The sequence below is a fragment of the Pelobates fuscus genome, chromosome 8, assembly GCF_036172605.1.
Source record: "Pelobates fuscus isolate aPelFus1 chromosome 8, aPelFus1.pri, whole genome shotgun sequence".
Classification (NCBI taxonomy): domain Eukaryota; kingdom Metazoa; phylum Chordata; class Amphibia; order Anura; family Pelobatidae; genus Pelobates; species Pelobates fuscus.
The window spans coordinates 129,757,948-129,774,530 of record NC_086324.1 but is presented as its reverse complement, the minus strand read 5'-3'; the positions used below and the strand labels follow the sequence as shown (position 1 = coordinate 129,774,530).

Below are 16,583 nucleotides of genomic sequence, written 5' to 3'. Positions count from 1 at the left end.
AGCAAGTTACCAGTGCACTATCATAAACCCCTATGCACACTAATATAACAGGACATTTTTACTATCATTCCAGTGGTCATGAACCTGTTGTGTCAAAGCAAACATCTTAGAGGAGTCCTGCACAAATTATCCACCTTACTGATTTCAGCTAAAAGGCAATATTTCTATTGAGACAGAACGGGGCACTTATTAACCCTTAACAGGGTATGCATGGGGTTGGAGACACTGGAAAATTGATGGCTTTAACTAGATTCCAAATTGAAGACCTAACGGCAAAGTTTAAAAAGAATAACCAACACCGTTAACACCCAAACCTTGTCGTGGTTATGGTGCTAGGAGTGCCCTGCTTCCCTTCCAGAGGAATCTGCCATTCTGTTTTAGAATGGTTTGACAACTCACCTGGGTCTCACCAGGCAACTGTGACCGCAGTTTCACTGAGATAAGCAGCGTTGCGCAAGTCTGCGCTGATTGGTGGATAGTGTCACTTTAACACTCTCAGCCAATGAGTGCAATCCTGTACTAACCGTACGCTCAGTAAAGACATCCGGCTAACGGTAAGTTGTCAAACAGTTCTAAAATGGTTTGACAGCGGGTTATTGTGGTTACAGAACCCGTTACGGTCCTTTTTACGTTAATATAGCCGAGCTTTGCTTATAGGGGAGAAGGAGTATTTTTCCAGATCAGTAATAATTCCCTAAATTCAGATTTACTTTCACTACAAACTGGAGTTTAAAAAGCAAACCTCAAACGTGTAAGGAGACATTCACCAACACCAAATTGTAGTGAATTAAAATCAGAAAGACAACGTTTAGGCAACAATTCCGGGTAAGAAATTCTCCAGTTTATGGAATCTGGGATATTTTAGTCCGAATGTTGCCATTAGAATGTTGAGTTTTGGAATAACTTCCTTAGAAAGTCAGTGGATAACATGACAGCGCGGGGCAGTGAGTGAGATCTCATACCGGGAGCAGACAGACCGGAGTACAACTTCCAGATACAACAACGTGCTCGGGATCCACCACGCAGAACGAACCCAGAACCGGAAGTGGGTCAGTGCTGTGCGCAGGAAGCCGTGTGACGTAACTGTCAGGACGCTGCCGCCATGTTGGAGGTACCAGCTCCCACAGCAGCTCAATATGTTATGTTTAAAAAATAGTCTGCACCCCTAGATTTATTTATTTTAGAGGAGGGGAGGCAGGGGTACTTCAAACCCTGACATGCTCCTCTCATGCAGGGGAAGGGACGCTCTGGTCTAAGCTATGTATAACCTATGGCAGGGATATATATATATAACCTATGGCAGGGATATATATAACCTATGGCAGGGATATATATATATATATATATAACCTATGGTAGGGATATATATATATAACCTATGGTAGGGATATATATAACCTATGGCAGGGTTATATATAACCTATGGCAGGGATATATATAACCTATGGCAGGGATATATATATATATATATATATATATATATATATATATATATATATATATATATATATATATATATATATAAAACCTATGGCACTACATGAACAACGTTTCCTATGATGCTCGGCCAGGAACTCAATAATCCTCTGTCTGAGTGTCAGACTCTGAATCAGTGAATTATCCCAATGTGTACAACAGTTCTAATTAAATTAATAACATTTATTATGATAACAATTCACAGTCCAGGTGTGTTACAGCGATTTTGCCCCATTTATAAATGGTATAAAGTATCCCTGGTGATGCATAATGACACTATAGCCATTTCTCATTGCTGCCAAGTCAGACATACTTTCAGTAAGGTTGCAGTTCCTATAGGCGTTCCTATTAGCACTGTGACCTTTGCACTCAGGTCCTGTCAGGCCATAGAACAGGTTGATAATAAACCCACATAATACACTGAAATAGAGCCAAATACATTTTTTTTATCACGTGATGGTTGCAGACAGTAACGTTACACGGGGTCTGTCTGCCCACTAGAGCGATGTTACAATACTCTGCCATGGAGAAGCAAGTTCGGCCATGCACGGTGCGGGCAGGACCTAGCTACTTCCGGCTTCACAGGTCGCGAGACACACGTGGGTCTTCTCTCGGGCCAGTCTCAGACAGCGAGTCCCCGTGCACAGCCAGCGCAGCATGAAAACCTCGACCCTGGGGCCGAGCCCCGGAACCGCGAACATGGAGGAGGACGGGGACATGGAGGAAGGTGGCCAGGAGGGAGACTTCACTCTGGAAGAGGTGCTGCGTTTAGGAGGCACCAAGCATGACTTCGTCATGCTGGCAGGTCTGGAGGAGGTGGATGAGTTGGTGGATGGTGGGAAGAAAGCGGGTGTCATTGATGATCTGGAAGATGGAGAACTGCAGGCTTTCATTAACAAGTTGGGGTTACCCAAATTATCCATGGCTGTTGCAAAGGAGGATGAGACAGAAGCAGAGGGGGAAGAGAAAGAGACACAGGCTGGCCCAGGGAAGACCAAACCAAAGAAAGGTCAGAAAACAGAAGCCGACACAGAATTAAATAAAGAGTCCGAAAAAAAAGCAAAGAAAAAGGCTAAGAAGAAAGAAGCGAGTACATCCACTGCCTCCAAAACCAAAGGGAGGCCAACATTTGAATTTATTGAAAGGACACTATTGCTTATTAAACCAGGTGGAAAATGGTATGACCACGAGTACACGAAAGAATATAGTTCGCAGCCTCAAAATGCAGAAGACGTAAACAAATATAAATCTTTGGCTGAAAAGCTGTATGAACATGAAGTGATCCTGTATAAAACTAAGAAGGAACACCGGAAAGGAGCAAACTCTGCTTGGATGAATACTGTGGTATCTACCGGCACAATTCCTGATAGAATGGCAGCCATGACAGTACTCCTTCAAGATGCACCCATACACACAGTTCGATTACTGGAAAACCTACTGAACATGTTAAGGAAGAAGGGTAGCAAACGCCAGAACCTAATGGCATTGGACACTTTTAAAGATCTGCTTCTCTCAGATCTTTTGCCTGACAACCGCAAACTCTTTGCATTTGAAAATCATCCTTTTGACAAGCTGGAAGAAATGTCCAGTGGCAACAGGGATGCAAGAGATCGGAGACTCGTACTGTGGTATTTTGAAGAACAGCTGAAGAAGCAAGTAGTGGAGTTTGTGAAAGTCCTCGAAGGCTTATCACATGACCAATTGTTTGCAACCAAGGCAAAGGCGTTGAATGTGGCTCATGAGCTTCTCTGCAATAAGCCAGAAGAGGAGAAAACTCTCCTAGTACTGCTGGTTAATAAACTAGGTGATCCTCAATACAGAATTGCCACCAAAGCTTCCTATTTGCTTGAAGTATTGCTTAACAAGCATCCAAACATGAAAGTCGTTGTTTGCCTAGAAATTGAAAGGCTGCTGCATCGCCCCAATGTAAGTGAAAAAGCGCAGTATTACGGAATCTGCTTTCTAAACCAAATCATGTTCTCACACGAAGAAGCCGACTTGGCAAATCAACTGATAACGTTGTATTTTTGTTTTTTCAAGTCATGCATTAAAAAAAAGGATATTGATTCTAAAATCCTTCGGGGTCTATTGACTGGCGTTAACAGAGCTTATCCGTATGCAAATATTGGGAGTGAAAAAGTTAAAGAGCAGTTGGATACACTTTTCAAAATTGTACATGTTGTCAACTTTAATACAGGGGTGCAAATTCTCATGTTGCTCTTTCAAGTCATGGACTCTCAACAAACAGTGTCAAATAGATACTATGCAGCACTGTACAAAAAGCTACTGGATCCTGGCCTGTCACAGGGTTCAAAGCAGACCATGTTTCTTAATCTTCTCTTCAAGTCTATGAAAGCAGATGTTGTACTGAGGCGAGTGAAGGCATTTGTGAAGAGACTGTTACAAATCACCTGTTGTCAAAAGCCATCGTTTGTCTGTGGAGCCTTATATCTAATCTCAGAGATTATAAGACTTAAACCAGGTTTGAAAGTTCTGCTTCAAGAAAACGGGGAAGAGGATGATGAAGAACATTTCTGCGATGCACCAGATGAGGAAGATGATGAGCAAGAACAGAAGAAAACCTTGACATCTCCAACGAAAGATAATGCTGGTTCATGGATACACCAGCAAACGCTCCAAGGTTTAAAAAATGCCAATACTTATGATCCCCTTAATAGAAACCCATTATTTTGTGGAGCCGATAACACCAGTCTTTGGGAACTCAGGAAGCTTTCTGATCATTTTCATCCAACGGTGGCCATGTTTGCAAAAACCATCTTGGAGGGAAATCCAGTTCAATATACAGGTGACCCTTTGCAAGACTTCACACTGATGAGATTTTTGGATCGTTTTGTGTATCGTAATCCAAAATTGCCAAAAGTAGGAGAAAATCGTGGCTACCTAATGCATCAAAAGAAGAAGTTGTACATGACTGAACAGAGGCAACTTGTTAACAGTGCTGAGTTTCTTGAAAAGGAAGAAACGGAAATACCTGTAGATGACGTATTCTTTCACAGATACTTTAAAAAGGTATCAAAAGACCAAAAGAGGGTTAAACGAGATGAAGACGAAGGTAGCATAGAAGATGTAGATGATGATGAATTTGATCAGATTCTCGATACATTTGAAGGGGACAGTTTTTACAACGGGAACACTGATCCTGCTGATCTTGATTTTGCTGGTAATGTCAAACCAGACAAGAAAACTGGAAAGAAGTCCACAGAAGAAGAGAATTCTGACTCAGATTGGGATGTTGATGCTGAAGACGAAGATGAAGAAGTCTCTTTGGGCAGTATGTGTGAGGAAGATTTTGAAGATGAATCTGGTGGACTTTTTATGGATCCTTCAGATAATGATGAGGATAAAAAACCAGAGGCACAGAAAGCAAAGAAGAGAAAGGTAAAGAATGAGGACGTGTTTGCCGTTGCAGAGGAGTTTGGTGACATCTTGGATGAAAATTCTGGCTCAAAATTAAATAATATTGGGATAAACGCAGTGGCCAATAGGGACAATTCAAGTGTCAAGCAACTCAAGTGGGAATCAGATAGAGATAACTGGCTGAATGATCGACATTCTAGAGGCATCAAAAAGAAAAGATTTGGCAAGAAGAAGATATATAAAAAAGTGAAAACTTAAATGTGCCGCTTTCTATGTATTTAACAGTAATGTATTTTTTGAAAGACATACCAGGGTGGATTTTACCACCAATTGTTAAAGCATTTTTTTATATACGTATAAAACTGTTTGTTTGTTTTTTTAATTCATTATTTGGCACCAAAAAAAAGTTTGGTTTTTTTTTTTTTTTGTTTTTTTTTTTTTAAAGTAAATCAACAAGAAAGGTTGTATTCACCTGTATTCTCAACTTGACTGTTTTGGCTTAGTTGAAAATGTTGTTCACGTTTCATTTTTTAATGAATAAACTATTTGCTTTCCTAGAGCAAACCGCTAATTCCAGTTATATGTTTCATCCAGGAAGCAGCCACTCTATATCTGCCAATACTCCAGGTCTATTCACCAAAGTTTGAGTTGTAGGAAATGTGACGTAAATGTAACATTTGAAACCAAAATAGTGCAACTTTACCTGTTCGTTGTTTTTTTTTTTTGGCTAATATACCCTAAAATGAGAAATTCACTTAATGTTTACATCCATTGGAGCAGCACTGTAAACCCCCTCCCCAAACCCCCCGGAAAATGAGTATTTCACAAAGACCAAATATTTATGAAATACTCTTACTGACAGTGACAGCGCCGCTTTAATACTTTGAGTGACTTTGCTGCTCCTCAAAGATGTGTTCTTTTTAGTGAATTCTCTCCAAATAAATTAGTTGTTTTGAATGTGCATTGTAGCTGTAAATCTACTGAAATAAATTGAAGGTTTTCTGTGTACTGGTGGCCTCTATATTTCTATGGGTTAAAGGCAATCCTGTATTAGTATAAAAGAGGATTAAAATAATATTTTCCAATTATTGTTTTAGCGAATCTTGTAAGGTTTTTTTTTTGAGTACTGAGGTGTAATGAATTTTAAAAAAGAGAAAGGAAACTTGCAACCTCTTCAAGGAACACTTTAGGCACCATAACAACTTAATCTAAATGAAGTTGTGATGCCAGGAGACCCTCAGGCACAGTCACACCTGAAAAGGTTTAACTGTTCCTGAATATTTTAAACCCAAATTTGCCTCCAGCTCCCCTCCACCCCTCCCCCCCCCCCCCCCTTCATGAACGGGGAGTTACTGAGATTGTCAGCTGACCGGCTGCACTCTGCGCTTCTTGAAACTGGGGGCAGCTTTGGGTATAAACCGTTTGAGAGCGGTTTAACCGCTTCAGCTAAGAGTGCTCCAGGGGTCCTCCTGGCACCATAACTTAATTTAGATGAAGTTGTTATGGTGCCTAAACTGTCCTTTTAAGGTTCAACTATCAGAGTTAAAAACTATTTCCAGGTTGCCTATAAACCATTCATGAAATGTTTTTACTTGTCCTTTCAAGATACCTCCTCCATTACCAAAATGGTTGCCACATTACATGCAAAAGCTTCTGCCTGCCTCTTAATGCTTTGTGCAGCCTACTGCTACAAATTGGTTGTATGGGAAAAACAGACATGTACATCCAGGTTTAGGCATTGTCTAAAATAAAATGTGCTCTGTGGGTGTCCTAGCAGTTTTGCTAGCTATAGTAAGTACATACATTTTTATTAAAGTGGTACCAAGTCATTCATTGTGAATATATGGAGAACATTTTTTTTGCTTCTTCTCGTTGACCTTGTTTTGTTTTCTGGAAAATACTTAAAGGAACACTATATAGTGTCAGGAACACAAACGTACTACTCTTTACTCATAGAGATGCATTGTATGGGGAACGTTCAGCTAGGACAGGGATAGGCAACCTTCGGCTCTCCAGATGTTGTGGACTACATCCCCCTTAATGCTCTTACACACATAATGCTGGCAAAGCATCATGGGAGGTGTAGTCCAAAACATCTGCAGAGCCGAAGGTTGCCTATGCCTGAGCTAGGAGAAGCACCTCATGTGACTGCCACTATAGGTGTTACTAGACTTTTCTCTGAAAAGGCAGTGTTTACCTTTAAAATGCCTACAGGGACATGCTATAGACACTACACCAATTACATTAAGCTGTAGTTATTCGTGTAACTATAGTATCCTTTTGAATTAATATTTTTAGCACCATAACCAATATAATAGTTTTGTGCAAAGTGTCATCTCGCACCTTCCCCTAATGAACACTGTCAAAAGTTACACAAAATTCATGTAGAATGAGAAACTATCCATTCGCTGTATCAAAAAGTCCTGAATGACTGGAGGGATCCCATGTAAGTGTCAAATCTTTAACAAATGGTATGATTCCTTACTGGGGGATGACACCAGGGGATTCCTTCCACTTTTACCATTAACAGTAGAGACGTACTGGACACCGCAATCACCAAATTACCCAGTTGATCTGAAGCCAGGGCTGGCCATGCCTCCCTTCCAAGATATGCAGAATAAATAATGGTGCAGGCACTCTGGGATAACAGAAATATCAGCTTTATTGAGGCAAATGCAGCAATGTTTTGACCCTACCAGGGCTTTATCAAGCTCTTGATAAAGACCCGGAATGGTCGAAACATTGCTGCTTTTGCCCCAATAAAGCTGCTATTTCTGTTATCCCAGAGGGCCTGAACCGTTATTTATTCTGCATACACTGAAACCATTAACAGCGGATTGTAGTTATGGTGCATAGAAAACCCCTTTAGTAAATGTGGCATGGTTTTGTTGACATTTAAAACCAAAGTTAACCCCTACCCTCCCTCCCAGGCTGCCTAAAAATAAAATAAATATATGTATTAAGGCCGTTTGGCCTGTATTTGTGGGAGTGGCTTAAATTAATTCACTCCCCTATATAAGGGACACCCCTTACCTGACTCATATCGCTTGAGGTCAGCATCAGAATGATTTCCACTTCCGGGTCATCCAGACGCCATTTTACCTGATTACTCCATGAGGTTTTCTAAGCTGAGCTGTGTCATGAATCCAGCCACAGGCTTTTCCGGCCTACCACCTTCTTTCTTCAATCCATCGCCGTGGATGGTGTCAAGTGACTCACACACCGTAAGTCGACCTACCCGTTACGCCAGGCATCAGTCCCACGGCACCATGCACGGGTCAGGTCCTCACTTAACGGCTGCATGTCTAAGTCTGTTCTAAAACCATTGCATGTTCATGCATATCATTCGTTTAAACCCCCTACCGGTCTTTGGGTGTACTACAGGCTTCTCAGACATTATTACATTTCATGTGCAAACCAACGAACCACCGCATTTTTCACCTACACACTGACCCCTATTGGTCATTCGGTGTACTACAGGCTTCTTAGACATTATCGCATTTCATGTACAAACCAACGAACCACTGCATTTTCGACTACACACTGACCCCCACCGGTCATTCGGTGTACTACAGGCTTCTCAGACATTATTACATTTCATGTGCAAACCAACGAACCACCGCATTTTTCACCTACACACTGACCCCTATTGGTCATTCGGTGTACTACAGGCGTCTTAGACATTATCGCATTTCATGTACAAATCAACGAACCACTGCAATTGCGCCTACACACTGACCCCTACTGGTCTTTTGGTGTACTACAGGCTTCTTAGATATCGCATTTCATGTACAAATCAATGAACCACTGCATTTGCGCCTACACACTGACCCCTACCAGTCATTCGGTGTACTACAGTTTTCTTAGACGTTTTTGCTTTTCATGTACAAAACAATAAACCCCCTCATTTTCACCTACACACTGACCCCTACCGGTCATTCAGTGTACTACAGGCTTCTCAGACATTATTGCATTTCATGTACAAACCAACGAACCACAGCATTTTCGCCTACATGCTGACCCCTGCCGGTCAATCGGTATACTACAGGCTTCTCAGACTTTATTTCACTTCATAAGCAAACAAACTAACTACAGCATTTTCGCTTTTATACTGACTCCTATCTGTCAAACGGTAGGATTAACCCCTTAAGGACACATGACTAGAGATGTCGCGAACATAAAATTTTCCGTTCGCAAACGGCGAACGCGAATTTCCGCAAATGTTCGCGAACGGGCGAACCGCCATAGACTTCAATAGGCAGGCGAATTTTAAAACCCACAGGGACTCTTTCTGGCAACAATAGTGATGGAAAATTTGTTTCAAGGGGACTAACACCTGGACTGTGGCATGCCGGAGGGGGATCCATGGCAAAACTCCCATGGAAAATTACATAGTTGATGCAGAGTCTGGTTTTAATCCATAAAGGGCATAAATCACCTAACATTCTTAAATTGTTTGGAATAACGTGCTTTAAAACATTAGGTATGATGTATCGATCAGGTAGTGTAAGGGTTACGCCCGCATCACAGTGACAGACCAAACTCCCCGTTTAACGCACCGCAAACTGCTGGCAATGCCTGAGCCAGCTATACCGCCCATGTGATTGTGAGGTCCTCGCAATGACCTCACTCTCACATGGCCGGGGGGGCTGCTGGAGGGCGGACCTGCCGCAGGGGGCTCCCTGGGAGTCCCCCCAACCGCGATCGCCGGCGACCGGGTAATTTAAAAAAAAAACAGAGGGCGTACAATTACGCCCGGCGGCATTTAGAGCCGCTTTAAAAAGGACGTAATTGTACGCCCTCCGGTCTTAAGGGGTTAATTTGGCATAGATTGGTTGTAAATGGTTGCATGACAAAAGTCAAGATACGCCACGTTTAATACCTTAGGTTGTCTTCTTTTAAAAAATATATACATGTGAAGGGTTATTCAGGGATTCCTGACAGATATCAGTGTTACAATGTAACTTTAGTTAATTTGGGTATTTCTAAATTCAGTACAAAATGTAGAAACTATTTAGCACAGGTGTTTTTTGGTGGTTGTAGATGTGTAACAGAATTTGGGGTTCAACGTTAGAAAAAGTGTGGGGGCTTTTTACATTTTTTTTCATCATATTTTATAATTTTTATAGTATGTGATATGATGAAAATAATGGTATCTTTAGAAAGACCATTTAATGGCGAGAAAAATGGTATATAATATGAGTGGGTACAGTAAATGAGTAAGAGGAAAATTACACCTAAACACAAACACAGCAGAAATTTAAAAACAGCCCTGGTCCTTAGCAGTAAGAAAATTTTTCTGCTCACTAAGGGGTTAAAGGGACACTATAGTCACCAGAACTACTACAACTTAATGTAGTTGTTCTCGTGTCTATAAACTGTCCCTCCACACTTTTCAATGTAAACCCAGTAAATCGCTTTGTAAGCAGCAAGTTCAATTTGCATATAGGCAAAGTTATCTATACAGTGAGTGACCTGGCAAATGTTGGAATGAAACGTGCAGGTTTTTGCTTAACTCTTTCAGAGCCAAACTTGTGCCCAATACATGCCAGCTTTTATTCATTTACTATTTGTGGCACATGCAATGAGGTATTTACAAAACAGTTACCCAAACCAGTCCTCAAGGCATGCTACCAGTCCAGGCTTTAGGGGTTACAGAGTTATGTCTAAGGTGTTTTCAGAGAGAGAGAAAAAAAACCTTGACACAACTGGGTAATCCCTAAATCCTGGACTTGTAGCCGTGCCTTGAGGACTGGTTTGGAAACCACTGCTTTGCACCCTCAAGCAGTAGCTATAGGGATCATTATTATGATGTAGTAGTTGATCAATTACAAGGAACACCATCACCACCCAGACCACTTTATCTTAAGTGGTCCCTGTCCTGTTAACCCTGCATTGTAAAACACTTAAAAAAAATAATTTATGATAGAAACGTCCGTGTTTACATTGCTTGGTTAATTCCACTTGTAGTGTGTGTCATACTGACAGAAACTATAGCCGCTTTAAATGTACTGACCAATTAAAACTCAGGTGATGGGCTCTGACTGCAGTTTGGCTCCACTGGTCTGGTGTAGAACAGGATCTCTGGAGGCTTTTTGTAACTGTGGTCACAAAATTCAATGTTCTGGGAGAACAGGAAGCAGCACCATTTTTTGGGGCCTTTTACGTAGCTCAAGGTCTGGGCCCCAGGGCCTGACGGTGAGTATGCCCATAAGGCCCACTCATAAGTCCACCTATATGTTCCACCCATGAGTTCGCTCACAGGGAGTGGAGTGTGAAAGGGATGTGTTATGTGTTACTGTAGAGGAGCTAATGTGTGTGCTTATGGAATATATAGGGATACTAGTTTGTGTAGGTGATCCAGTGTGTGTGTGTGTAGTGGAAGCAGTGTGTTTGTGTATAAGGGATGTATTGTGTGTTTCTCGTTGTGTGTAAGGGATGCATTGTGTGAATGTGTGTTTGTATGCATAAGGGATGCAGTGTGTGTGTCTGTAAGGGGTGCGTTGAGTGTGTGTAAGAGATGCATTGTGTTTGTGTGTGTGTAAGAGAAGGAGTGTGTGTTTGCATGTGTGTGTAAGGGATGCATTGTGTGTTTCTGTCTATATGTGCAAAGGATGCATTGTCTTTATGTGTAAGGGTTGCATTGTGTGTGTGTGTGTGTGTTTGTGTGTGTAATGAGACATTGTGCCCCTTAGTGGTCTCTCCTCTCCCCCCCACCTCCCTTAGTGGTCTCCTTTTCTCCCCGACTTTCCATTAGTTTTCTCTCGTCTCCCCCTTAGTGGTCTCTGCTCTCCTCTGCCCCCCCCTTCCATTAGTGGTCTCTCCTCTCTCCACCCCCTCCCTTAGCGGTCTCATCTCACCCCCCTCCCCTAGTGGTCTCTCCACCACCCCCTCCCTCCTATAGTGGTCTCTCCTTCCCCACGTTCTCCTCAACCCCCCCTCCATGGGTTTTCATCTCCCCGTGTTCTCTTCTTCTCCCCCCATATTCTCCTCTTCTCCACCCCCCGTGTTCTCCACTTCATCCCCCCTCCTCGTGTTCTCCTCTTCTTCTCCCCCCTCCCTCCCTGTAATCTTCTCCACTCCCCCTCCCCCTCTGTAATCTTCTCTTCTTCTCCCCCCCCTCCAATCTTCTCCACCCTCCCTCCAATCTTCTCCACTCCCCCCCTCCAATCTTCTCCCCCCTCCAATCTTCTCCACTCCCTCCTCCAATCTTCTCCACTCCCCCTACAATCTTCTCCCCCTACATTCTTCTCCACTCCCCCTCCAATCTTCTCCCCCCTCCCTCACTCCAATCTTCTCCACTCCCCCTCCAATCTTCTCCCCCCCCTCACTCCAATCTTCTCCACTCCCCCTCCAATCTTCTCCCCCCCTCCCTCATTCCAATCTTCTCCACTCCCCCCTCCAATCTTCTTCCCCCTCCCTCACTCCAATCTTCTCCCCCTCCCTCACTCCAATCTTTGTGTGTGCACTTCCTGTCAGTCCGGCCGGGTCGCGGACCGGAGAGGAGCTCGGCCACACTACAGGAAGGGGAGGTGAGGCAGTGCGGCAGCCGCCTGAGTGCTCTCTATAGAGCGCTCAGACGGCTGCATTATTTAAAGGGACGGCGATGGGGGCGCAGGGCGCCCCCTCCTATATGGCGCCCTAGGCGGCTACCTAGTTCGCCTTATAGGAAGCGCCGGCCCTGGGTGCATGCGCTTCATGTCCCCAATCTTATTGGGGGAGCACTGGATTGGACCATTATAATCTATGGTACCGTATATACTCGAGTATAAGTCGAGTTTTTCAGCACATTTTTTGTGCTGAAAAACCCCAACTCGACTCATACTCGAGTCAGTGTCTGTATTATGGCAACTTACATAATATGTAATACTTACATAATAGGAATCCTCTCTAGCATATGAATGCTGTAGACCGTTGAATAGGAACCATACGAATAGGCTTACACTCCTAGCAGTCAACTGGAACAGCATGCAATAAATCCTTCCCCCAATAATGAGACGACACTTCACTTTGAGGGTAAAACAGGAACTCTGGACTGGCTCATCCAGCCTGGCTTTTATTACAATAATACACATACAGTCCACACCCAGGGGGAGGCATAAAATACCCAATCACATACATGGTTCAGCCCACACATCCCCTCCCCTCAGATAACATTAAACCCAATTATCTGGTACACCTTTCCAGCCAAGTTCTGGATGTACCCCAAAACCCGGGGGTACACCTTTAAATCCAGCATCGCTGGATAGCCCATATTCAGAGGGACAACATATTCAAAATTCAAGTCATTCGGATGAATGGTTCGGGAGATATGGGGTTCCAAAGATTTGACTGACCGCATGGGTAAAGTATCCGAAAACAGTTCCATGCATTTTGGCCCTGCGGTCGGTCACAGACAAGGGAATGAAAACAGACGAATTGCCTGTGTTATAGAGCCTGGAGAGGGTTTGAATGAATTCCCTTGTTTGTGGGGTTCTTTCTACCGAACGGCGGGTCATTCGGTAGTTTCTATACGAATTTCTGGAAGTATGGAGGTCTCAGCGGTGTTTGCCTAGTCGAGTGTCCGATTTTAGTTCCAGACACTCGACGGCAAAACACCGCTGTTCGGTAGTTTAAGATGGCCGCCGCCACGTGTTCGTTTCCCGAATGGCGGCCACCCAGAGGACAAAGCATACATTACACTGATTGCCAATTACCCATTTGCAACATTGTTGCAAACGGTAATTGGAGGCACACTTATTCCTGGGTGGTCTGGTTGTTCGGTAGTTTCACTCAATATACTGAATGGAGTGATTCTACCGAACAATCAGATGAATGCTGCATACATATCCCAGGTAAAACTGAACACAGTATAACATATATAATATGAAAGGCAATATACTGAAATATGCTCCACAGTCTTAAAGGGACAGTAGTCCCAAAAGTCCCAATCTGTCCATAGATGATTTTAAAGGGCCAGTAGCCGCCATATAAAGTACAATATGCCCCATGTAGCGAAAGCCACTTCGCCACTGTGGTTTGGAGGGGGCTGCTTGCCCGCCTCTTACCCTGTGACTACGGTCCCTGGGCGATTTGGCCCTTTATGCACGGTATTTGGGCATACTGTGGGTTATTGGGCTGCCCCAGGATTATGGGCCCTCTCATCAGCCCATACGAAACTTAAACCCCATGGCGTTTGAACTGTGTTTGTGGCATCTAAACGCTGTTTGGATATGTTGAGCGCTCAGATCCAAGCCATCTGGGGATGGGTTGAATGTGGGGGTTCTGTTTAGTATAACAGGAGTTATGTATTTTTATGTCTTTTGGTGGTTGCTGGTAACATGTGCTTAATGGAGGCTGTGTTTGTCCCTGGATATAATTAAATCAGCTTCTCCATTGTCTCCAGGATAGAGGATTCTGGGGAACTAGTTTGAGCTTCTAAAAACCATGCTTCCAGAAGGTCAAATGCACATTTGTACTAACTTTTGAACCCCTGGTCCAATTCGTATGATTTTTGAGTATGTTGTTCCCCCGAATGGATTGATTGTGTATATGTATTTTTATGCGAATGTGATGTATATTTTGGGAGTTATGAATGTTGTGTAAAAACTGTATTTTCCCTACCTAGGATAATTGTATTTTCCTGTGTGTACAGATAATTAGTTTACAGGTAGAGGGGAGGGCTATGTGTGGGATGTAACTATTGTGTGATTGGTTAATGTACGTTACTGTGTGTGTCCCTCCCCTTCATGGGAGCACCTAATAAAAAGGGCTGCAAGCTAGCAGCCAGGGAGTTCTATTTTTACCCTCAACTTGAGTCCTGTCTCTTATTGGGGGAATCTGCTACAAGGGATTGCTATGCTAGGCATATTCCCTTGCTATAATGACTGAGCTCTTGTAAGAGCTTGTTCCTGCTTCGTTCGTTACACCCCAAATAACCCAGGGGCCATAGTCAGTAGGTAGGAGGCTAGCAAACAGGCTTCTCCAGGGCCCAGTGGCGAGGTTGGTTTCGCCACAAGGAAGCTGTTATTTACCTTCACAGCAGCTCCTGTCAGCTCCCTTCTCTCTCATCCGGTCCGGTCAGCTCCCTTCTCCTCCAGTGTAAGTCTTGCGAGAGCCGCGGAGTCAGAGTGTTGCCACGGGTTACCGTGGCAACGAACCGCACGGCCGCGAGACTTACAGTGGGAGCTGTCAGGGGAGCTGACCGGACCGGAGGAGAGAGAAAGGAGCTGACAGGAGCTGCTGTGAAGGTAAGTAACAGCTCTCTGCCAGCCCCCTTCCTACACTGTGCACACCACTGGACCACCAGGGAATGAGAGCCCCCCTCCCTGGCCATGTATCAAGCAGGGAGGGGGGGCGAAAAAAATAAAAAAAAAACTCATACACACACTGCACTCATACACACACACAATGCATTCATTATATACACACACTGTAAATAAATATTCAATTAATGTAATTTTTTGGGGATATAATTTTATTTAGAAATTTACCAGTAGCTGCTGCATTTCCCACCCTAGTCTTATACTCGAGTCAATACGTTTTCCCAGTTTTTTGGGGTAAAATTAGGGGTCTCGACTTATATTCGGGTTGACTTATACTCGAGTATATACGGTAAGTACTTTTAGATACACATACACAATCCATTATTCTAAGTGTATTTTAATATTAATATATATAATGATATATATATATTATTACAATACACTTGACGTTAATTTTATATATATATATATATATATATATATATATATATATATATATATAATAAATGTAAAAAAATAAAATTACATTAAAAAAAAATTATATACTGGTTTAAATTTGTTCTAACTGTATTTTGATATTAATATACATATATATTTAAATCAAAATACATTTAGAATGACATTATAAATACATATATCTCCTAAACAACCGCGGAAGTACTAGTACGTCCGTGGCAAATAGGAGCTCTGGACTTACCTGGACCAGCGATCCCGTCGGGGGGACTGCCTGAGCCCCCAGCAATCCCCCTGCAGCAGTTCCGGCCACCCCGGCTCTCCAGGGCCATGTGATCACCATGATCACATGGCCGCAATAGGAGTCTATGGAGCTGCCAGCAGGGGGAATGTCTGAGCTGTCAGGCAGTCCCCCAGGCTGCTAAAAAGTAAAAAAAAATATATATATATTATACATACATTCAAAATATAATATTAGTTGATTAGTTGCTGATCGGTCGCATGAGGGAGAGGCTCCTGCTGAACCTGGCCTTTTTGACCGATAATTTGAGCTCACAGCCCTTAACTGAACCAGAGGAACGCAGGAATGTGCGGGAGCTCAAGTGGGCACAACAGCGGGCTCTGAGACTGGGAGCTTTGGGGTCCCTGGACACAACGGCTCTGTGATGCATCTTACAGGCCCCTACCCCCCCCCCTTTTGGGCCGGGGGGGTCATCCCAGTCCCCACTGGAGGACACCAAGGCGATCCTCACCAAGCTCTGCAGGGTACACTCTGAGACTCCAACTTTAAAATGGCCGCCGCACTGCATCTCCGCCACGCGGCCAACTGGGGAGTACCCCGAGTAATGCAGGCAACCAACTAAGGGGCTTCCTGCTCCAGCCGTAAACCAGGCGACTTGACACAGCACAAGGCAGCGGTACACCCCTGGATGTGTATAGCGGATGAGCCACGCTTCTAGCTCTTGACCGTCGGCAGACCACCCACAATACCACATTGAGGCTGGGACAGGCAAAGGCAGCTGCCGAGTAGGA

General features: G+C 43.5%; 2 protein-coding genes across 4 annotated transcripts in view; one reads left to right on the top strand and one right to left on the bottom strand.

Moving 5' to 3' along the window:
• RRN3 (RRN3 homolog, RNA polymerase I transcription factor) overlaps positions 1–1,037 on the bottom strand; it is a 53,552-nt gene extending 52,515 nt beyond the window's left edge. For 2 of the 3 annotated variants that reach the window (XM_063430308.1, XM_063430310.1), the window contains exon 1: positions 963–1,035. The gene's annotated coding sequence lies outside the window, so the exon portion shown is untranslated. Of the gene's footprint in view, positions 1–962 lie in introns of all 3 variants that reach the window. The other variant, XM_063430309.1, reaches the window with a different exon arrangement.
• A 1,025-nt stretch (positions 1,038–2,062) lies between these two features.
• CEBPZ (CCAAT enhancer binding protein zeta) lies at positions 2,063–5,160 on the top strand. The gene has a single exon (XM_063430307.1). It carries the CDS (start codon positions 2,134–2,136, stop codon positions 5,110–5,112), a length of 2,979 nt encoding a protein of 992 aa, XP_063286377.1. The 5' UTR covers positions 2,063–2,133; the 3' UTR covers positions 5,113–5,160.
• The last annotated feature ends 11,423 nt before the right edge of the window (positions 5,161–16,583 follow it).